The sequence below is a fragment of the Alosa alosa genome, chromosome 7 (genome assembly GCF_017589495.1).
Source record: "Alosa alosa isolate M-15738 ecotype Scorff River chromosome 7, AALO_Geno_1.1, whole genome shotgun sequence".
Lineage (NCBI taxonomy): Eukaryota > Metazoa > Chordata > Actinopteri > Clupeiformes > Clupeidae > Alosa > Alosa alosa.
In genome coordinates this window covers 26,590,559-26,615,306 of record NC_063195.1, presented here as the reverse complement: position 1 = coordinate 26,615,306, position 24,748 = coordinate 26,590,559, and the positions used below count along the sequence as shown (strand labels likewise).

General features: G+C 40.4%; 1 protein-coding gene and 1 long non-coding RNA gene across 3 annotated transcripts; one reads left to right on the top strand and one right to left on the bottom strand.

Moving 5' to 3' along the window:
- The first annotated feature begins 328 nt into the window (after window positions 1-328).
- LOC125297082 (B-cell receptor CD22-like) lies at window positions 329-15,318 on the top strand. Of its 2 annotated transcripts, XM_048247238.1 has the most exons (13): window positions 329-399; window positions 1,153-1,213; window positions 3,913-4,257; window positions 8,459-8,695; window positions 11,013-11,351; window positions 11,476-11,730; window positions 11,942-12,208; window positions 12,321-12,587; window positions 12,985-13,239; window positions 13,828-13,924; window positions 14,012-14,069; window positions 14,170-14,498; window positions 14,802-15,318. In XM_048247238.1, exons 1-13 carry the CDS (start codon window positions 340-342, stop codon window positions 14,851-14,853), a joined length of 2,622 nt encoding a protein of 873 aa, XP_048103195.1. In that variant the 5' UTR covers window positions 329-339; the 3' UTR covers window positions 14,854-15,318. The 2 variants fall into 2 exon arrangements, with proteins under 2 accessions (XP_048103195.1, XP_048103196.1); XM_048247239.1 differs by lacking the exon at window positions 8,459-8,695.
- A 2,042-nt stretch (window positions 15,319-17,360) lies between these two features.
- Window positions 17,361-21,888, bottom strand: LOC125297144. The gene is made up of 3 exons (XR_007193953.1): window positions 21,783-21,888; window positions 20,294-20,346; window positions 17,361-17,495 (listed from the first exon to the last, which is right to left on the bottom strand). It is a non-coding gene; the product is annotated as an uncharacterized LOC125297144 (long non-coding RNA).
- Window positions 21,889-24,748: the final 2,860 nt, after the last annotated feature.

Genomic DNA, 24,748 nt, shown 5'->3' with positions numbered 1-24,748 from the left:
GAAATGCGCGTGCGCAAGGCTTCAAGACACCAATCTTGCTCCAGCTGCGAGATCACAACACATGATTGGCACGATGTCTTCACAACACACCATATGACTGGCTCAATGTATTCACATCACACCACATGATTGGCTCAATGTATTCACATGTTGACGTTTTGCCGAGGAAGGGGTGGGATATGTGTAGACAACGGCCATATTGGCGTGACAAACTAGCCCCATGCATTTCTATGGAGTATTTTTTGAGTGCTGTGTCTCCACATTAGAAAGTCTCTGACATAACTCAACAGCAGCATAACTAGCTCCTCCTCCCACCCCAGACTTATCTGGGCAATTATCATGCTGACTGTCATTTGGGGTGAAACAGCAGTAATCTGCAGACGTTTTGTTCCTCTAAATGTAAGTACAGAATATTCTAATGTCCTACGCTTCCTGTTCTGCAAAAGATTGCTGTTTAGTCTGATTTAGTTATTAAATGACTAATAGGTTGGAAATATTTACAATTAATATGTGCCATTGAATTGAACCATTACATGATGTATGTTCTATGACTTTGAGCTGTGAAAAGTTGAAGCCTGCTGTTATATTAGAGAAAGAGAACTATATTGGCAACACTGTTGGATTTGTTTCCTTATTTCTGGTAATACTCATTAGCAGAAACAGATATTGGGATTAGACATAGTCATCAAATAAGATGTGATGTGGAAAGGAACCATTTCAGTATGCTAAGTCAAGAACTTGCAATTCCTTTGAGGTGTGACGACGAGTCTCCCTCTTTTCTTGCAGGAGACCGCTTTATCGCTAACTCCTGATAAGTGTTTGTGCTCTCTACTGTAATGTAATGGAGACTAACATTAAGCTGCCAGCAGCAAAGTCTTACTGTTGTTATTGTTGTTTTAGTCTGAGTATTGATAAGGAGTAAAGATTTTTTAATTCATGTTCTCCTGTTCCATGCCACATCTGCCAGCAAAGGAGAAACTAATGTGATATCCAATATCACACTATAGTCAGATGACTTAATTCATATGCTCATGTTCCATATCTACCAGCAAGTGATAAACTAATGTGATATCCACAGCATATTGTCTCCACTGATCCACAGTATATTGTCTCCACCATGATCATTATTTTGATGATGTGCATAATTTACAGGTCGATGCAGACATGTACGTCTGTGGACCCCTTTTCGTTGCATTCCTTCTATCTGCACCAGGTCTGGCAATCTATCTGTATTCTTTATACTGATGTCATAGATACAAACATGAGCTTCATGCAAAATCTCTTTTCAATATATGATCTTTTGAGCCCCCGATAGTCAACTTCAAGGTAGAGCTGCATGGAAGGCGCTATAGGGTTAGAGTTAGTGTTAGAGTTAGTGTTAGAGTTAGTGTTAGGGTTATATGGTTAGGGTAAGCATACAAAAATCACAGGAACCTACAGACTCTAGTGTTAAAGGAACACGCCACCCAATGTCAGTAGTAATATATGCTCTTACCTTAACTTTCACGAGTTGAGTCATACCTCTCCCGTGTCGGTACAACGCTCTGGTGCGCGGTGCGAATGTGTTAGCAAGTTGCTATGCTAGCGGGCTCAGACGTAGCCAGACGTAGAAGTAATCAAAAACATCCACGTTTTCCCGACTTAGATACAGTTACACGAGTAGTTGATTAAAATGTCTACGGTCAATACATACAGCTGGTGATTTTCCAAGCGAATAAACAGGAGAACTACAATGTGTGGCGCAATAGCACTTGGGAGTACTTCGACCTAGCGTAGTAATATTAATTAACGCATAATTGTAGATCCTATCCACCACAGAGTTTAGAATCCATGCTTGATCGGCCTCCCCCTCCCCTCTGAGCGAGAGAGAGGCACACACACACTAGAGATGCGCTGATGGGCTATTATTTCAACCATAACTGCATAGCAAAACTTATCATCCATCCGCACCAAAGTTTTTTGACCAATTTTCAAAACCGCACCCGCCCACCATCCACTGGTTGTTTTAATGTATATGGGTGATGCAGCGCTGCTGACGTGAGGCTAAAAAGCTCTTGCCTCTTCTAGAAAGACTGATCCAATGCAGCAAATAGGCTATATTAAAAGGCTAAAGTCCTACATTGGCTATGTTGTAGTCTATCCCCAGAATATCAGCAGCAAACTCAGTCTCTGTCTCGCAAAACAGTCTCCAAATAAAACACACATCGGCATGTTGCCTATTCTGCCAGCTTGTGCAAATATATCGTCCAAAATACTTGATTGCATTGCATTCTCCACATTTTTAGCTAAATTTTCATGTACCACATCAGCATTTTTGTTCAGTGAATCTTTTAAGTCGGGAAAACGTGGATGTTTTTGATTACTTCTACATCTGGCTACGTCTGAGCCCGCTTGCATAGCAACATGCTAACACATTCGCGCCGCGCACCAGAGCGTTTGAGTGCACGTACAGACACGGGAGAGGTATGACTTAACTCGTGAAAGTTAAGGTAAGAACATATATTACTACTGACATTGGGTGGTGTGTTCCTTTAAGGGTTGTTTTAGGACATGTTTGAGTAATAGTTGCTAGATATACATGACAAGAAATGTTATGATTTATTATAATCATTGTTCTAGCTAGATATTTATTTTATCAGCATTGCCAAGAAACGTTGAGGCGCAGCAACTTAATTTGTATCAGTTCATTGTAGTGCAGTGACATAGAATGACATGTGGTCAGTGTGAAGGGTTGTGCTGGGTTTTACAATAACGTCATTGAATGCAATTCATTCAGCCAATCATAATCAAGCATGTAAGGTTTGGGGACTCACCATTCGCAGTGCTCAGTCCGAGGGGCGGGATAATCGGATGTCTTTCAAATTCCCTCTGCACGCAATAGGATAGCGCTACAACTCATGAGTCCCATGCGTTTTCCCACCAGCAGAGCTAGTTGGCTAGTTCAAACTTTTGCTAACTTAAAAAAAGCTTAACTCGTGTTATGCTGTTCACCAACAGCAACATCCATCTTCTTTGTTTTCTAGTAGCAGGGAATTCACGCCAAACCGTTGCAACTCTGCTATCAATCATTATGTTAAGCCCGCCTACCAACTCTATACACAATGTGATTAGCCTTATCGAAGTTTAATTTTTCCAGCTCGCAAGCCAACGGAGAGTTACTAGACTACCCTGGCAGCAAATTACTTTGCTGCTGTTAGAATGCGTCTAGATTTCTAGGCTACTGATTAATGATATTCTATAATGTTTCCAGTTTAACATCCTAGAGTGTCTATTTGCACCCAGCTACTATTAATAGCACTTGCCACACAGAGAGTCCATCTGCACTCATTATAATAATACAAAATGACAACAATCACAACTCTCCCAACCACTGCAAATCAACATAAAACATGCAATTTCAGAAATTCTGCAATGGTCATAGGGAAACCGCATAGGTAAGGGCTAATGTCCACTGATCATTATCAGAGAATAAATCCCAACAGGGCAAACTGTTGCAGCAGACAGATAGACTAATGCTGTTTCTAAAACATAGATACAGTGTGTCCAGGTGTAAATAGCATTGCTGGCTACAGACACCCATACATGTCTCTTCTATGCTATGCTATGTTATGCTATGCTATGTACACCCAGATGTAAATAGCCATGTAGGCTATTCCCTCCAGGTACAAATACCATTTATTGCTATTAACACCTGGGTGCAAATAGCATTTGCTTTAACACCCTCTTTGCAAATCCATATTATGCTGTACTGTTCTACACATAGTTTCACCATGAACACCATGTATAAAGTGATTTCAAAATGTTTCAATTATTTGATCCTTGTTTTGATTCTTCTTATCAGTAGTTTTGGAAGTAGTGAAAATTAATCAAAAATAAAATTAGAATTTACAAACGTTCATGTGTTTTGTTTAGGTGTTTTAGGAAATATGTATGGTGTGGAATACAGCTTAACAGAGATCTGTGCACCAGCTGGGTCTGCAGTGGATATTCCCTGCACATACACCTATCCAACAAAGGACAGAGTTAAGAAAGCATTCTGGTTTACAAAATGGGAGGAAGGCAAGGATCCTGAAGACTTGTTTCAGAGTGAAGACTATCGAGATCGAGCTGAATATCGGGGGAATAAAGAGCATGATTGTACTCTCAGGATTAAAAATCTGAGAGACACAGACCATGGGCTGAAATATAGATTTAGGTTTATAACAGATGATCCGGTTGGAAAATATGCTGGCAAAGAGGTGACTCTTCATATGACAGGTAATTATTTAAATCCAACAGTCAGCATATTGATCTGATTATACATTGAATGTCATGGTATGCAATGTCATGGTTAAATTCCATTATAAACACTCATTTGACCACTTATGACGGTTCACCAAGGGATATTGATTTTTTACCAGGATAAGAAGGTGACACTTGTTTATGTTATCCTTGACTACCTTACATTTTTTTTGGGCCGATAGAATAGGCTATATATATAATTTAATCATTTTGGCCAACAATCGGCCCAAAGGAAGGACAATCAGCGGCCCATTGGTTACATTTACATATTGACACTCGACTGATCCAATAACAGCTCACGTCAGGCCCCACCCCTCCCATTTTGGCTCAGAGCCAGGATTCTGTGAGCGCATCAAAAGTTAATCGAAGTTGCCTACACAAAATTGCGGCGGGTGCCGGTAGTGACAATTATGCAAAAGTAACACCAATGTAGAAACTTCAAAACTACAATATTGCAAGTAGGCTAGCATATGTCAGCAACATGTTGAAGTTCGTTGAGTTTGAACGAGGATGTAAGCAAGCATACCAGAGGGACAGTGAGCAGGTGGTGGAGAGTGTAGAGCCTAGTTGAGGCTACATGATAATAACTCAGTGGTGGAGCAGGTAGGCTATGTGTGATATGCCATGCTGACGATGATGATTATGATGACTTATTAATTGCGATAATGTAATGAAATGGTTATGATAACATAGTAAGGCCGTGCTGTCATTATAATAACAAATAGCGCAACTTAAATGTTCTAAATGAATGATTTGCAAACCCGGACAGCTAAAGAGTGTCAAATCGATGTTAATTGTTGGTCAGATTGATCAGTTTCCGTCAGACGCCCAAACTTGGAAAATTCAACATCGATGGCATGAGTGGTGGTTGGTCTCTCAAAGTAGAGCGTCGAAAGGGTTCTATCATGGTAAATGTAACAAGGTGATACATAGGAAGGGCCAAGGGGCCAATCACAGTAGCCTGACTACGCCACCCTAAAGCCTAATGCGTCAGGGAATCTTTAAGAGCTTGTACCGCTTTCAGGTTCGTAACTACACGGTGGATACATGAATTCCAGAAAAACAATATTTATTAAGACAAAGGGTTGGGCAGTGGGGATCTGAGGGTGGCAACTATGGACGTCCACACAAATATTTTACATGCAAGCATAAAGAAAAGCTCACCTGTTACACAGCAAAGGCACACCGCAAAGCGATAAGCAATACACAAAACCACACGTATGCTTAGAGTAGCCCCCCTCAGAGCCACCTCCCTACTAAATAAAAGTTGACGAGACGAGACAGCAGCAGCACGACCCATGTTCCCCATCAGCATGACCGTGCTGCCTGACGGTAGCAGACAGGGGCTACACCAGTGGAGTCTACATTGCTACTGGCTGCTGCCCCTCTTAAGTAGCACTCCACTGGTGCCAGATTGATTAAATGCCTATGCCCCGCCCCCTTCATTAGTACTTGCAGGTGCTATGGGGAAATAGCAGGCAGAGAAGGTCTACCTGCTACATAAAGATGGGCTAAAAGACTGTAGACTGACAGAAATGTAGGCTACAAAACGTCAAGCCATATTCATGCACAAGCCACCTAAGCTACAGTATATATAAACTATACGATAGGCTACTGGAAGACATTAAAGATAATTAGTTCATGTAGCTATACTGTTTCAAAATGTACCAGCAATGTAGGTAGGTAGAAGGCTATAGCCTACAGGAATAAAATATTTCCAGCAACAGCCCTGTTTATTTTGTGTTGTTTCAGTTGTCCACAGTGATAACTGGTATAAATTACATTAATGTATACGGCAATCTAGGTAATTATCTATTTTTATTCCACTGCTTGGTTGAATTAACCATTGTCCTACGTAATTTAGAACGACCATTAACCGTATGTTATCTGCACACCTATGAAGTAGATCCATTTTTTTGGCCGTATCACACTTGTATATTAATTTGCCGAACTCGTTGTGAAGTTTAAATGAACTGTCACATTGCATCCGAGTTGTAAATGCAGATGTTCAGAACATTGCAACATTGTAGCATACGACGGAGGTGGCTTTTACCTAGATGGATGTTTCAAAGCTAAAGTTCATCAGAATCTTGGGATACGCCCGCTTGACAACGATAGACAGATAGAACTAACGACTGGCCTTTGGCTGTAGCAACCATCCATTTAGAACTAGTAACGGCAGTTTGTCCTGTGAGTTGAGTAATTAGTTGATATGTGTCGGAAGAAATTAGTTCTACAAACAAGACAGTTTTAGCGATTAAAATGTTTAAATTGTAATAGGAAATGAACCTCCGCTTCGCGTCGGGGCCGTTTTACAACCTCGACCGTGCATTAACTTCTGTGAACAGACCACCATGTCATCCATTATCCCTTACACATATAGGCTTAAGTAATTGTTTGGTGCTGCTGTCAATTGAACATTGTATAGTTTAAATGTAGCCTATTGAATAATTTGAAATGATACTTTGAATTCAAGCAAAAACTCTTCTTTAAATATAGCTGCAAGCAGCAATGAGGGGGCCAAGCAGATAGGCCGGAGTAACCATGGCAACGAAATGCTGTTAGCTCAATGCTGCAATCAGACGTATGGCCATAAGCTGTCAAAGCAAGTTTCACGTCTAGCACGTCAAAAGTTACAAGGCAAAATGCATTTTTGCTAATTGCAGTGACCCTAGAGGTCAAAGGTCACAAAATTTCTTCGGCATTCACCTGATGGAGTCATGAGTCCATGTACCAAGTTTGGTTTTGATACATGCAACGATTGCTGAGATATGAGCTGACTTCCTGTTTGGCGGCTTCGCCACAAATTTCGATTGGATGTGGGCTGAGCGCTTCTATCAATTGTTACAGAAATAAATGAAGTGACAAGGCATGTTCTGAAGATGGTCTGTGCCAATTTTGGTGAAGATCAGATGAAATTTGTGAACTGTGCGAAATTGTTGGTGTTTTTGATCAAATCAAATATGGCGGCCGAATAAATTATATTGATGTGACAAGTTGCCCTCAGTTGACCTAAGGACCTTTCACAGTATTACCAGACACCACTGGTACAATTTAATTCTAAGCACAGCAGCAGCTACAGGCCAAAAGGCATGTTTGTGAATTACAGCACCCCCTAGAGGTCAAAGGTCACCAAATTCCTTGAGGGTCCTCCTGATGGGGTCATGAGTCAATGTACCAAGTTTGGTTTTGATACATGCAAGGGTTGCTGAGATATGAGCTCACTTCCTGTTTTAGGCTTCACAATTAAATTTTGATTGGCTTTTACGGGCGAACGGTAATACTTCCAAAGACAAAAAGTGACAACTTTTGTGAGGCTTGGTCTGAAGATGATCTGTGTCAAATTTGGTGGGAATCAGAGAAAGTATGTGACCCCTGATACATTTTAAGTGTTTTTGATGAAATCCAAAATGGCGGAAAATCCATCATGGCGGAAAATGGCGACGCCTTTCGGCTTGGTCCAAGGATTCCAACAATACCTGACTTTGAAAATCGGCATGAAGCATCGCCCAACTTTGGCCTGTTGGTGGCGCTAGAGGGTTCGAGTTGCCGACATGAAACTTGGTGACATGAATCATGGGACCGTCCCCAATCAGTGTGCCAAATTTCCCAACTTTTTACCATACGGTTCTATGGGCTGCCATAGACTCCCATTGCATATAATAATAATAATAGGAAAACGTAGAAACACAATGAGGTCCTCGCAGCTTCGCTGCTTGGCCCCCAATAATTGCTTGTATAGCCTACTTGAATATGGAGATCATGTGCTCTATGGCTATCTCTCATCGGTCAGTGTGATAGCCAATGAGGCCTACATCACTTTCAGTGCTCCATGACAGTTGAAAATATATGCATATTTAAGGGAAATGCAAGGATTTTGTATTTAATTAGGTGTGCCCGACCGATTTGAGGGCTGCTTGGGCCAAATATTCCAGGGCCGATTTTTGGTCCCAGTCCGCCCCTGGATAGTTGCATTACATCAGCTAATTAGTGGTCACTCTTAGATAACCTTCTCTCTGAAAACCTCTCCAGAGGGTATACCACAAGCAGTCAGTCTGCTGACCTCTCTCTAACTATTGAAAATATCAGCATTCATTTAACCATCCATATTAGAACTAAGATATGAGATATTTAGTAGTATATGGAGTGTATACAGTAAGCTCTCTGATTCTCATAGGTCCACTAAAGGTGGATAAAAGGGAACTGAATCAGAGAGTGACACTGACCTGCACCTCCACCTGCCCTCCGAACTTCAGACCCACCTACATCTGGTACAGGAACAGACAACCTGTTGGTGCCAAATACACGACCAGCGGCAACACTCTGGTGATAAACATGGTCAAAAAATATGCTGACAGTGGACATTACTCCTGTGCTCTCAGAGGACATGAGGACCATCTCTCTCCACCAGTGTGTGAGTGCAATTACACTGATTTAGATTCAGATGACCAAAGTGCTTGGAATATTTTACACATCTTTCCCATGTGGCATAATTCATGTATTGTTCAAATCACTACATTGTTCAGATTGTGTGTAGATCAGTACATGGACAGATTTAAAAGTGTGTGTATGTGTGTGTGTGTGTGTGTGATGTGTGTGTCCAAGTGCAGTGATGGGGAGGTTACTTTTAAAATGTATTCTACTACAGATAGCAGAATACATTTTATTTTGTTACGTGTTCCAATAGATTACTCAAAGTGAATAATGCATTCTGGATACTTTGGATTACATCAATATATTTTTCATTAGCAGTGAATGAAACAATTATGTGAGGTTATGTGAAGTTGTAAGACCCATAGTTAATGTCAACAACAACCCACAACCTGCTTTACAGTGAGGAGGATGGATTGATAAATAAGCCTATGTGCTATGAAACACTGTTAATGTCACTGTGTCAAAGAACCTACGTAAGAGATGTGTTGTCTGCGTATAGGCTAAAAGACAACCAAATCCTAAACAAGGTAGGAAATAGATTAAGATTAATTTTAACAGCACAAGGGGAGTTATATGCCTTTTTACAGAACACTGTCAAGAAACAAGAACCTTAAAACATGCTGGCTGGGTATAGGAGTTATTGGCCTATACAACAAAACTCATTTTACATTTAAAGGGGAACTTGGCAACTATTTCAACTTAATAAACCCGTTTAGAAATCATTTGGATGGTTAAATGACCTGTTCCGGTGAAAATGGTGACTTTCCCCGCTGCGCCTAGCGTCCCCAGGCGGAAAACCAAGTCAAAGTCAAAGTCAAAGTCAAAGTCAGCTTTATTGTCAATTTCTTCACATGTTCCAGACATACAAAGAGATCGAAATTACGTTTCTCACTATCCCACGGTGAAGACAAGACATATTTTACCAATTTTAAGTCCACAGACAAACATAACATTCAAGTAAACAAAAAAGTAAGTAAATAAGTAAATAAGAGGGCACATATAATAATGAAAAAATAAGAGCAGCAAAATTTTGTTGAAATTGTGCATAGACAGTCAATAAAAAACTAGTGCAAAGTCAGGCCAATAAGAGGCTTGGGTAGTTCTGTTTGACCTGAGTAATAAAGAAAGTGGCATAGTGGTGCAAGTTATGTAAGAGCAGCAGAAGTGTTGTGTTTTCAGGACAACAACACCAAGTTGTAAAGTGTACAAGTGTGCAAGTGTTCAAGTGTGCAAGTGGAGAGAGTGCAGGCGGCCATTGTGGGTCCAATGTCCAGGATGTTATGTAGCTGAGGGTGGAGGGGAGAGGAGGGAGAGAGTTCAGCATCCTTACAGCTTGGTGTATGAAGCTGTTGGTGAGTCTGGTAGTGGGAGCGCAGGCTTCTGTACCTCTTCCCAGAGGGCAGTAGATCAAACAGATTGTGAGCGGGTGACTTGCATCACTCACAATTTTGGTCAGCCTTTGGGTGAGGTGGGTGGTGTAAATGTCCTTCAGGGAGGGGAGTGAAGCACCAATGATCCTTCCAGCTGTGTTCACTATGCGCTGCAGGGCTTTCCTGTTGTATTCAGTGCAGCTTCCGCCCCACACAGCGATACAGCTGGAGAGGATGCTCTCAATGGTGCCTCGGTAGAATGTGGACCAACCTTGCAACATTGCAACATTGACATTGTGGACAACCTTGCAACATTGAGACTACCGTCCCGGAAAGAGAAGTGAGAAACAAGAAACTCGTTTTAAATCGTGTTTCTTACCTTGTAACATCCACATAGTTCTGCCAAACTTATGCTAACAGTTCGCTAGCTTGTAAACAAATCCATGTGCTTTATCATTACCTTTTCACACAGTTTGAAATAGCATAATGTGCAATTTCTCCAGCAGAGGGGGAAATCCTGCCAAGTTTCCCTTTAACATTCCCTGCAAGGTTTTTCACTTAGACTGTCAATATAAACAGAGAGAGAAAGAGAATGGAGCCACCTGAGAGATATAGGCCTATACATGAAATCCCTTGGCCTATACATGTTCTAACAATTTCAAATGCAATCCCTTAAATAGTGTGACTGTATTCTGAATGCCAATTCTAAGTACTTCAACATAATAAGTACACACGCATGCCATATTACAGAAGAATATTCTTTTTAAATATTTTTAATATACTGCAGAAAACATTCTACGCTCAGAATGCCCGGTAAACAGGAAATGACAATAACAGAGTTCTGTTACAATGTTTAAATAACGTTACTTTAGTATTTTAAATATGTAATTTCTGTTACATATTCCGTTACTTCCCAACACTGTCCAGGTGTATCACATTGCTGGAGCGTGACATATACCCACCAGGAGATCTGTGCTGTGGAAGGTTCCTCTGTGGACATAACATGCTACTATTCTTACCCCAGTGGCTATGCTGTCACAACACCACTCTGGGTTTCCAGTTTGGGTTCTGGTGAGAGGATGGATTTTAGTGTGAAAAATACATATGGCAACCATGTGGAATATCTTGGAAATAAAAATAATGACTGCAGCCTAAGGATAAAGGAACTTAGTGTGAATCACAAAGGAAAATATTACTTCAGATTTGAAACAAGTGACACAACTGGGACCTGGAACGGAAAACCTGATGTCTCTCTCAGTGTGGCAGGTATTTTAGTGTTTATATCTATATTTAAAAATGTATTTACAGAAACAATGAAACAAATGTTTCTCTACAATGTTGGCTTAATAACCATAGACATGATTCTGACTGCTCTAAATGTTTTTTGAAGGTTTTCTGGTAAATATGGATCATGATAAAGTGAAAGAAGGGGAGAGTGTCACACTGACCTGCAGCACCACCTGCACTTTGAGTGACCCCCCCTCTTACATCTGGTACAAGAACTCCCACCCTATTGCAGACAGTCAGACATCAATGGAATACCTGTACCTAACCCCAGTACGCATTGATGATTCAGGCAGTTACTCCTGTGCTGTGAGAGGACATGAGGACCATCCCTCACCTGTACGAACTCTCAGTGTCAGGTGTAAGTGAACCACATTCTTATATTTTATTAGGTGCTGTTTAAGCAATATGTTAAGTGTGATCTTGGCATTGGTAAAGGATATGCCCATGACTATGGTTTGGTCATAATATACAATATTGTTTTAGGTGCATAATTGTGTACATATGTTTAAATAAAATAAAAAAATAAGTCTGCTAAATAATTTTTAGAAATGTCTACTTATTTCATGCAGATGCTCCTAGAAATATGTCAGCATCACCAAGTTTCTCTGGTCATATACTGGAGGGAAGCTCAGTGACTCTGACCTGCAGCAGTGATGCCAACCCACCAGCAACCTACACCTGGTTTAAGGTGAAAAGGGGTCAAACCTTTCCTATGGGATCAGGACAGCAGTTGAACATCAGCAATATCAGCTCGGAGTTTAGCGGGCAGTTCTACTGCAGAGCTGAGAACAGTGCAGGAACCAATGATTCTGAACCATTTCTGGTGGATGTTCATTGTGGGTATTATTTACTTTGAAAATAAATATTTTTATAGTAGTTACCCAATATATTTTTGAGTAAGCTGATATAATAACATCAATCTTATTTCTAACTCTCCAATCCAACTAGACGGCCCAAAGAACACGTCTGCATCAATCACTCCTTCTGGTAACATAGTGGAGGGGGATTCAGTGACTCTGACCTGCAGCAGTGATGCCAACCCACCAGTGCACAACTACACCTGGTACAAGATCAACAGAGTTAACACTTCATTAGGATCAGAGCAGAATCTCAGCTTCACTAACATCAGCTCTGGGGACATGGGGCAGTACTATTGTGAAGTGGCAAACACAGTTGCATCCAGTTACTCTGCAGTGCTACATGTGAATGTTTACTGTGAGTAATGCTAAATTATTTATCCTTACATTGAATATATTCACACCAAAATACATTTGGTTACACTTTACTTGACAGTATTGACATAAGAGTGACATGACACTGTCATGAATGTGTCATAAAAAAGTCATAAACGTTTATGACATAACGCTTCTGTCATTAAGTGTCATTTGCTTTTTGTCATAACAAGTTAGGGTTAGGGCTAGGATTAGGATTAGGGTTAGAGATTAGGATTAGGATTAGGTTTCATGTGTCATGACAGTGTCACTTATTCATGACAGTGTCATGTCACTCTTATGTTGTAAAGTGAAGTAAAGTGTTACCATACAAAAATAAATTTAAACATGTGTCCTAATCCACCAAAATGTGTCACCCTGTATGCTTTTTTCTTAACTAGATTCCCCCAGGAACACAGAAGTGATCATTAGTTCCTCTGGAGAGGGAAGTTTAGTGACTCTCACCTGCAACACTGACTCCAATCCCCCAGTCCACACATACTCCTGGTACAGGAAGAATAGTAGTGGCTCTGTTCTTACAGCCACAGGGAATAGCAGCAGCTTTACTGTTGTCTCAGATGGTGACATTTACTATTGTGTAGCACACAATGAATATGGCTCTCATAACTCCTTTGAAATTGAAGTGACTTCCACAGGTAATATTTTCACATTGTTCCCTGCTGGCATTTCAACATTGATTCAACGGTTAATAACCGTTATAAACATTTTTAAAAAAACGTCAACATTTTACAATTAGCATTAAAACAGTGTTTCAACATTGACACAACAACTGACATTATTTCACCTATAATTCAACATTGATTTTCTTGACCTTTTTACAACCAACGTTGTTTCAATGTTTGTCTACATACCCTTTTACAACCATTTAGCATTAAACATTGTTTCAACATGGTTTCAACATTGACGCAACAACTGACGTTATTTCCCCTATATTTCAACGTTGAAGGTCGGTCGTGTGCCGGCTGGTTTGTAATACTACATTTACCATTTCTACAACATCTAGGTCAAGTCAGGTCAAACTTTTTTAGTAGCTGCTATTTCTTAGTAATTTTAACATATACATATAGGCCTGTGTAAATTAATCTAGGTTGATTTGTTTTTATTCTCATTGTAACTTATGAAATGAAAGAAATCACTGAAATATACAGTATGTGCTTATTTGTATGTATGCATGTGTGTGTGTGTGTGTGTGGACTAATGGACCGATGTTTCTTGCTTTGCAGCCATAATTCATCAGACAGGTATGCCAGCAGGGCTGTTTGCTGCTTTGGGAATCATACCAGCTGTAGCTATAATTGTGGTCCTTGTGTTTGTGTGCAGGTGGGTGTCTACGTGTTGGATTTGTTGTTTTAAATATACCCAATTTGTGAACTAAACCCTTATTTGTGTGTTTTTGTTTTTCTACAGAAGAGGGAAGCGTATATCCACCACCGAGAACAGAAGTACAATGGTGGACAATAGACAGGTGTGTATATTGGTTAATGTCACTCCACCAGCGTATGCATCCATACTGTAGTCCACTGATAACATTACCTGTCTTTATTGCTGTGTCTGTAAACCCCTAGCCGGAAGACCCCAGTCCTGTGTATGAACAAGTTTCTGCAGTGCTGTTGACATCTGACCAAGAAGACAGAGTGGACTCACAAGGAGATCAAGAGGTCTCAGGAGGAGACAGAGTGGTCTCAGGAGAAGATCAAGAGGTCTCAGGAGGAGACAGAGTGGACTCAGGAGGTGATGAAAATGACGTCCAGTATGCCAGTGTCCAGTTCAAGGTCAAAAATAAGGACGCGGCTCAAGACTCTCCAGCTGTGCAGCCTCAAGAGAAGAAGGAAGAGGAAGAGGATGTTACGTATGCCTTGGTGAAGTTCCGTTCTCCCTCCCGTGAAGTCATCCAGTGAGTAAATGAGCATGGAGGTTAATATTCAGTTTTTCATCATGACCTCACCAGGCTGTTCACTGTGTAGTTATGTGCTCCAGCCACTGCCTGGTGTTACCAAATGTGTGTCACCAAAATACAGCAGGTAGTTCGCTATAGCTTTCATTGGTGAATGATGGCTGTGCTGGTGTTGGTGATTTTAAGGCTAGCCTGCAAGCTACTTGTTCTCTTTATGTTACAACCGCCATTGTTGATGGACTCTAAGCTAAAGATACTGTTAGCCAGCTAGATAACTAATGAAAATAACAATTATGCTTTCAGAGACGAGGATGATACTGCAATCTACAGCAATGTCAACAAACCCAGAAGCTGAACACAAAAGACTAAAGCGTGCCTGACCCCAAAAGGCTTGTAGCATCCTAAGATTTCAAGAAAAATGAAATTTTCTTGCTGTATTGAAAATCTGTTTTTGCATTATTATTATTATTATTAGTAGTAGTAGTAGTTGTAGTAGTAGTAGTAGTATTTAGCTGTATGAAACCATTAGTCTTGAGTTTGTGGTTTACACATTTTTCAACATTTTAATTTCATTCATTTTACCTTGTGCCTGAGTTGTATTTTACAAACTTGCTATGCTTCTTGTTGGCTATATATTGTTCAACTGACATACACAAAATACATGTGGTATTATATTTTTATAATGATGACATGTCGCCTGTGTGTGTGTGTGTGTGTGTGTGTGTCTGTGTGGTGTGTGTTTTGTTTGTTTATGTCATTATTTTGGTGTCCGACAAATTAATATATTGCATCATGGTCATGTGTGTAGAAGAGTTTTACTAAAAAGTACACAATAAACACAATATTTATATATATATTGTTTGATTGTTGTTTGTCTATTTATTTGCCCACAAAACTTATTTGCAATAAATGTATAAAAATACATTTTGCAACTTATTCTTATCTTTGAACGAGGTTATTTGCTGCCAACCCCAGAGTTAGATAAGAGCAGTGACGGACTGAGACTAAAAAAAGGCCCTGAACTTTCTTCTAAAAAGGCCCACTACCATTCACACACACACACACACATTAGGTGTCTATCATGATACACTCTCACAATATAAATGCCAGTAAAAGTATCATATTCAAAATAGTAGATTTTACAAAAATGATCATTATTCCCAGCCAACATTTGTATATGGGGCCCATGTGGGTACCATATGTGTTGCCAATATGGGTCCAAGATGGGATTGTCCGCGGGTTCCATAGTGGCCCCATGTCATTTGCCCACATGGGCTCCATGCAGGATTGCACTGGGTTTTATTTGGGTCCCAACTGGGCAACATACACTGGACCCTTCTGGAACCCAGCCTTAAATTCTACCTGGGTCCTACATGGGTACCTCGTGGGTTGAAATATGGGTTTTTTTGTGGGATTGTCCGCGGTTTCCAAAGTGGCCCCATGTAATTTGCCCACATGGGCTCCATGCAGGATTATACTGGGTTTTATTTGGGTCCCAACTGGGCAACATACACTGGACCCTTCTGGAACACAGCCTTAAATTCTACCTGGGTCCTACATGGGTACCTCATGGGTTGAAAATGGGTTTTTTTGTGGGATTGTCCGCGGTTTCCAAAGTGGCCCCATGTCATTTGCCCACATGGGCTCCATGCAGGATTATACTGGGTTTTATTTGGGTCCCAACTGGGCAACATACACTGGACCCTTCTGGAACATAGCCTTAAATTCTACCTGGGTCCTACATGGGTACCTCATGGGTTGAAATATGGGTTTTTTCGTGGGATTGTCCGCGGTTTCCAAAGTGGCCCCATGTCATTTGCCCACATGGGCTCCATGCAGGATTACACTGGGTTTTATTTGGGTCCCAACTGGGCAACATACGCTGGACCCTTCTGGAACTCAGCCTTGAATTCTACCTGGGTCCTACATGGGTACCTCATGGGTTGAAATATGGTTTTTTTTGTGGGATTGTCCACGGGTTCCTTAGTGGCCCCATGTAATTTGCCCACATGGGCTCTATGCAGGATTACACTGAGTTTTATTTGGGTCCCAACTGGGCAACATACACTGGACCCTTCTGGAGCCCAGCTTTAAATTCTACCTGGGTTCTACATGGGTACCATATGGGTTGAAATATGGGTTATTTTGTGGGATTGTCCATGGGTTTCAAAGTGGCCCCATGTAATTTACCCACATGGGTTCCATGCAGGATTACACTGGGTTTTATGTGGGTACCAAATGGGCAACAAACAATGGACCCATCTGGGGCCCCAGCCTTAAATTCTACCTGGGTTCGACATGGGTACTACATGATTTAAATAATGGGGTATAGGAGGGATGAATCGCAGGTTCTATAGTGGCCCCATGCCATTTGTCCACATGGGCTTCAGGCAGGATTACAATGGGTTTTATGTGGCTCCAAACTGGGCAATAAATGCCAGACCCATCCGTGCCCCACCTTAATATTCTGTCTAGGTTCTACACATTGGCCAAATGGGTTGCATGCAAGATTATAGTCATTAAGTAGGGCAAAGCTGGGCAATGTATACATGATCTTGGTCCTATCTTCAATGTCATATGGCTCCAACATTTACAATAAAATATAATTAAAATCCCAATGTTTACAACATAAACACCAATCCAAAATAACACATAAATACCAATCCAAAACCAGACCCATTTGTATTAGTCACTTCCAGGGGGCTATGGCTCTAAGGTCCCACCAAACAGCAGAAAAAGCAGCCTAATTTTATTTTTCTGCATTTAATAATAATCATTTAATAAATTACAACACAGAGAACATCAACATCAACACAGAGAACAACAACAAGAACTGGTTACAAACAGCAATACCTAAATTTAATTGAATTAAATCACTTCGCCACTCTGGCTGCCCTCAGCCCTCCCCTGTCCCTTGCCCCAGTAAACCATTTCCCTAACGACCGTTCAGCCTCCTCTGATTTGTAGTGCTGGTAAGGGGGTTGTTCTTGAGGGCCTCTGTAAAATAAAATTATATTTAAGATTAAATGCTTGGATATGAGTATTTGTCATTATCAGACAGGAAATCAACATACTCAAATATACATTTCACATAATTCCATGTTTAATTTTTTTGAGGATGCATTTCAAAAAGCAACAAGCCCATCAAATTGAATTAGATCAATTCAATTCAGATGCTTTCTACTGACTACTAATTGCAAAATGATTTAGTTCATGAGCCAGTTGGGCCAATGTAGTGTTGCCAGCTTCAAAGTCAATATTTTTACTGTTTGTAATCAGTACTTTTTGGTTGGACCACCTGGTATTTTGGGGGTTATATTAATGTACTGAAAATATGTTTAAATTACACAGGTTTTGTAGATTAAATTGAGGCATTACACATGTGGATTGAAATAGCTAGAAGAAATTCTAATACTTGGACAAGACAATATACATGTCACATCATTGACCCAATTACAATATAATAATTATAATTTAATGTTAATCTGTTTTTTGTATTTTGTGCATCTCTTTGGATAATAGGTCTGCCAAGTATCATAAACATGTTTCAAGAACAATATGTTTAACTTCATACATTGTAACATTTACTGTAGGCTGAACCTGACAGTCAGTTTTGTAATGCTTCACATTGCACTTACTAGTATCAGTTCAATACAGAGCTTCTAATGATTTGAAATTTCACGAAAACAGTAGGCAACTCTATGCTGTATTGTTGTGCTAATGTTAGCATTAGCTTGTCTAGAGCTTGCTACCTTTGCCTAGCACAGTGATTGGCCTTATCATCAATAAATGGGGCGATTGCTCTGTACTAATAAGATCAAGCCAGGCAGAGAGTATAAATATGTGTATCATCTTAAAGTGTAATTCTGGAGAAAATTGAATCCAGGGTCATTTTTCCTGCATGAAAAAGGTAAAATAAGTCGTCCAAAGACATTTTTTTATTTAGAGTTTTGGGGTGGGGGCATACATTTTACAAACCAAAATCATATTTTCCTTATTACAGGCATAAATGAGAGAACAACACTTAAAGGGATATTCCACCATTTGGGGAATTACACTCAGTAATAATCAAGGAACAACATGGGCGCAGCAGCACAATGATATCATGCAGCACCTGAAAATAGTTCCCGTAGGCTAACTTCTAGCAACAAGGTTGAGCTGCAGCAGACAAATTGGTTAGTGACTGGATTATTACGCCTGAATGAGAGTATAGTTCCATGTCAAATCAGCCTAGAAAATTGCCACGTTTCATTTTCAATTAGTCTTATTACAGGTTCTAACTTGAGAAGAGACCCGTTTTAAATAGGAAAATTACCGGAAATCTTAGTCACTTTTAAAGGTGATGCTAGCAGGCGAGATGCTAATGGTCTAATCCGATTCAATGATCTATGCCAGGCTGGAGCTGTGGTATCCACATACTCAGAGAACGGCTGGATGAACTGGAGAAAGGTAAAAATCAATTGTTTAACTCAAGGGGAGGTGGAAAATCAATTGTTTAACTCAAGGGGAGGTGGAAAATGAGTGTAATTCTCCAAATGGTGGAATATCCCTTTAACATAGTCTTTACTTACATGATTTTGGTTTTAATTTTCTAATAGGAATAAGTGTTTGTGACAACATGTCATGATAAATTTGATAATGTTTGATCGCTATTTTGGTATGAAGCATCTTTCACTTACTGAATGCACACTCTAGAAAGTGAAAACTCTAGAAATGAAAGTAGGCCTACTATATGCTCCGTGTCTGTGGCTGTCTGTACATGTTCGCAATCGATTAGCCTACGTTCCTCAAATGGAAAACACATCCATGTTCCCTCGCGTCTCCTGGCCACTCTATGTAATCCTTCTGTGTTTGCAAAATTCTTGACAGTTCTTAAATGTATACAAAATAAAAAACTGAAATATTCCATTTACATCAGTATTCACACCTTTTGTTATGACACTTGCCATTGAGCTCTGGTGCATCCTACTTCTATCAATGGTCCTTGAGATGCTTCTACAACTTGATTCAAGTCCACCTGTGCCTAAATTAATTCACTGGACATTAGGCACACATCTCTTTATATAAGGTCTCACAGTTGATGTATGTCAGAGTAAAAACCAAGCCACGAGGTCGAGAGAATTGTCCATAGACCTGCGAGACAGGGTTGTGTGAAGACACAGATCTGGGGAAGGGTACAAGAAAATGTCTGCGTCTTTAAACAACCCTGTCTTGCAGGTCTACGGACAATTCTCTCGACCTCGTGGCTTGGTTTTCACTCTGACATACACCATCAACTGTGAGACCTTACAGTATATAAAGAGATGTGTGCCTCTCCTAATAATGTCCAGTGAATTCATTTAGGCATAGGTGGACTCGAATCAAGTTGTAGAAGCATCTCAAGGACCATTGATAGAAGTAGGATGCAAGGATAGTAGGATGGAAAGTGTCATGTCATATGTAAATGGTATATTTCAGTCTTTCATTTTTTTAGACATTTGCAAAACACTCCAAACACTAGTTTTTTGGTGGGGCGTTGGAGTATTGTGTGTAGATTGATAAATAATTTAATCAATTTTAAGATGAGTCTGAAACATAACAAAATGTGGAAAAAGTGTAGCGCTGTGAATACTTTCCGTATGCACTGTATGTAGATCAGATACTGTATTGACAGTGACTTATCACATTGAAATCTCAATCTGGCAACCAACGAGAGGCTTGTCTAGCGATTAAAAGGAACACTTCCCAATGTTTTGAATGTGAACATTCTCTGACAATCCTACATAGCTACTTAAAAGAAATTGACACTTACTTACTTGGGAGGGACAGAAAAATGCTTTCCAGTATGATCTGGAGATTAAACAGTAGCCTATAGGAAAGGGGAGAAGAAACAAAAGATGGAAGTTCAGCAGCACATTCATTTTCTTTCAACAAATACTTCATGCTATATCATCAACTAGAAAATCATTATTTATTTTTCAATTAAGAAGTACACTTTCAGGAATAATTGTGTACTGGGCAATAGTAGGGAAAGTATTTAAGATTTTTGGTTTGAATAAAAATAGCAGTTTTAACTACAATACAAGTTCAAATACAACTACAATACAAGTTATTTTTTTATGTCTGGGCCAAATTCAGACAAGAGGTGTTTACATGATTACATTTAGGTTAGGGTTTTCATTTTTCTTTTTATCAAAGATCAGATTTAATTTAGTAGTTTGACCAATGATAAAACAGTTTAAAATGATCGAAAGAGACAAGTGCAGTAAAATTAAAGTATGAGATAAAGTTTGATATGGTCAATATCTGGAATTTAGCAATAGGCTATAGTCGTGGATCATAATATATAGGCCTATAAAATGATGGGATAACTAACCTAGCAAATATGTTTAATATTCATTATGAGTAGAAGCTACAGCTACAGCTTTATTCAAGAACACCATTGCAGCCTACAGAGCAAGTTTTTTTTTAATGTGCATTTGATAAGGTCTGCTGTTTAGTCCAACATAATTTGTTGGTGTGCAGATGGATGCAGAACTGCAATGTAGGCTGATATAGTGAATGATTGAATTGCATGTAAATTCAAAGTAAATTTTATCGCGAAACGTTCATCAGAGTGACGAGCAAGAGGCACCATTGGAAAGCTTAAATCGTGTAGTTTCGTTTGATTTTCGTTTAGTCTTGAATGTGCTGTGAGGGAATGTGCATAAGTGTGTACAAATATTTCCATGTACATGACTAATGCATCTTGTCTGTCTGCCTGCCTTGCCTAAAGGTTACTGCTAGACCTGCCAACTCTCTATCAAAACGTAAGGGGGCCAGATAAGACTACAACATTCGTTAACTCCATTTCTCTGGCTAGCCTTCCACTAGCCTACTTTCAGGCATGCACGGGCATGCATAGTTCAATTAAATCTGGCTCATGAAACGAAATGCAATTTAGAAGGCTCTTGAGTGTATTCTGCCACACATACAATTGTTATTTAGAAGAAGAATGTTGCAGCAAGTAGCCTAGAAGCTCATCTATCTAATCTGATGAAAAGTGCTGCCTTCCCTAACGCAGCTGTAAAACCTCACGTTAGAAATTATCATGCAAGATCCGAAATACTTATGCTACCATTTAAACTCAAACTAGCTGTGATGTCCATTGACTTACCTTAATAGCTCATGAAGTAGACCTAGTAAGGCTAGCAAGAGTTCATAATAGCAAATTGTGTAATTTAAATGATCAGAACACAGTCGAAAATGTTGTACATAAGCTAATACTTTTTACACAACTTATCAATGAATCACAATTGTACTTACCTATGGAAGCTTTCGACGATGAACGTTAGGAGTGAGCCCAGGTAGAACAAGTCAATCTCCCGCGCATATCACTATGATAACGTTGATAACGTCAACTGATACGTTGGGTGACGTCGACATTCAAAGCAGAGCCCACCCCGAAACATGATTGAATAAAATAACTATGATAGTCCACAGGTGAACAGCCTGTACATTTGTCAATGAAAAATAAATAAAAAATAAAGCTAATTACACTATAAACCTAGATTTTCTAAAATCTAGGTTTATACATGTAGGCATATGTACTAGAACTCTGTGCATTCTGCATGTAGTATGGAATCAGTGGTCAACTTTACATTTTTAGATATGCTAGTTGTAGTAGTTTTAGGCTAATAATAATAATAATAATAGGCTATGTGTTTAAGTGGTCTTTGGGGACACAGCGGGTATGGAGAGGCAGTTGTGACATAGGTTGTTTTGAAAGGCCCTGTCTCCAGAGAAATAGGAAACTGTTAAACTCTACAGGATGAGGATGGTGTTTGTCATCAGCAATGAGGGGATTGATGGTGATATTGATGACAGCAGGTGGGCTCTGAAACCTTATTGGACGGGTTCAAAGAGCTCATGGTTGGACATGTAGTGCTGGAGTTGGGCAGCCACTGCTCTTTCCAGGTTTAGACTCAAGAAAGGGGAGGTTGGAGATTAGGTGGTAGTTGGGTCCGCTGAGAGTATGATAGCTGGGTAGTTGATGATGTTGAATAGAGGGTAGGAAGACAGGCCTTTAACAGGGTGGGCTTGGTCCAGGTAAGAGGTCTTGATGTTGGCCGCGTGTTCCATGAGCTGTGATGTGACCTCTTTGATTAGCATTTTTTAGACCAGTGTTTCTCAACCTCTGGGTCGGGACTCAAATTTGTGTTGCGTGAAGTTCTGAAAGGGTTGCAAGAGTCAATAACCTGAACCTTAGGCATGATTAGCTTTCAGCCTTTGTCTTAGGGTCACAAGTGGTAGGCTATGTTTAAATTTGGGTCACAGAGCAAAAAAGGTTGAGAACCACTGTTTTAGACCAGGGCAGTGCTATAATGAGCAGTTCAAATTACTCCAGCGTTAGGTGCTGTTACTACAGTTGAATGTTCGATTCAATGATATAACCATTTTAAGTCTAACTCGTCGGTATTTATGGTCACACTGTATTGGTGTTCTGTAGACCAAGGTTGAAGAGGGAAATGGAGAGGTGCACAAGGCCTACCTGGTGTCAAATATTGTGTGGCCTGCTGTGAGACCCTTTGAAGCACCCCCAATCTCTGAACTGCACAATGTTTTAAGTCTAGCCCACGTGGGTTTATCCAGGTTTGCCCATATCCAACCCAAGTGGCTAACCCTAATGGGCATCATATGTGTTGCCCAGCCTGAACCCAATTGTTGATTTCCCATTAATGACCGACATGGCACCGACGTGGGAAGCCCACAAGGGTTTGTCCAGGTTTGCCCATGTCGGAACCAAGCATTCAACACAAATGCGCCCCCTTTGTGTTCCCCATTCTGAGCCCATATATTGGTTTCATATTAATTACCCATTTAGGACCTATATGGATTAACCGTGTGGGTTTGTCCAGGTTTGCCCATATCTAACCCGAGTGGTTAACCCAAATGGGATCCATATGTGTTGCCCATTCTGAGCCCATATATTGGTTTCACATTAATTACCCATGTAGGGCCCAAATTAATTGCCCACGTGATATTGTTCAGGTTTGCCCATATCCAACCCGAGTGGCTAAACCTAATGGGGCCCATATTTGTTTCCCAGCCTGAACCCAATTGTTGATTTGCCATTAATGACCCACATGGCACCAACATTGGGAGACCACATGGGTTCATCCCGGTTTGGCCATATCTAACCTAAACATTAAATACCAAAGGGGGCCATATGTGTTGCCCATTCTGAGCCCATATATGTGATTCCCATTACAGACCATAGTAGGACGCATATTGGGAGCCCACATGGATTTATCCCAGTTTGCCCATGTCTAACCCAAACATTAAATACAACTGGGCCCCATTTGTGTTGCCCATTCTGAGACCATATATTGGGTTCACAATAATTACCCATCTAGGACCCATATTTATTGCCCACATGGGTTTGTCCAGGTTTGCCCATATCCAACCCGAGTGGTTTACCCAAATGGGATCCATATGTGTTGCCCATTCCGAACCCATATATTGGTTTCACATTAATTACCCATTTGGGACCCATATAAATTGCCGATGTGGGTTTGTCCAGGTTTGCCCATATATATTGGTTTTATATTAATTATCCATTTAGGACCTATATGGATTAACCATGTGGGTTTGTCCAGGTTTGCGATAATTCAACCCTCATGGGCTCCATATGTGTTACCCATTCTGAGCCCATATATTGGTTTCACATTAATGACCCATGTCGGACCCAAATGAACTGCCGACGTGATATTGTCCGGTTTTGCCCATATCGAACCAGGCAGTTAACCCTAATGGGCCCCATAAGTGTTGCCCAGCCTGAACCCAATTGTTGATTTCCCATTAATAACCCACACAGCACCGACGTGGGAAGCCCACAAGGGTTTATCCAGGTTTGCCCATGTCTAACCCAAACATTAAATACGACTGGGCTCCATATGTGTTTCCCGTTCTAAGCCCATATATTGGTTTCACATTATTTACCCATGTAGGGCCCAAATGAACTGCCCATGTGATATTGTCCAGGTTTGCCAATATCCAACCCGAGTGGCTAACCCTAATGGGCCCCATAAGTGTTGCCCAGCCTGAACCCAATTGTTGATTTCCCATTAATAACCCACACAGCACCGACATGGGAAGCCCACAAGGGTTTATCCAGGTTTGCCCATGTCTAACTCAAACATCAAATACGACTGGGCCCCATTTGTGTTACCCATTCTGAGACCATATATTGAGTTCACATGAATTACCCATCTAGGACCCATATTTATTGC

Excerpts from the sequence above, each read along its gene's own strand:
- LOC125297082 (XM_048247238.1), top strand. The coding sequence starts at position 340 with ATGCTGACTGTCATTTGGGGTGAAACAGCAGTAATCTGCAGACGTTTT. Across the intron at positions 1,214-3,912 it reads ATTCCTTCTATCTGCACCAG|GTGTTTTAGGAAATATGTAT; the intron begins GTCTGGCAATCT and ends TGTTTTGTTTAG. Across the intron at positions 11,731-11,941 it reads ACGAACTCTCAGTGTCAGGT|ATGCTCCTAGAAATATGTCA; the intron begins GTAAGTGAACCA and ends TATTTCATGCAG.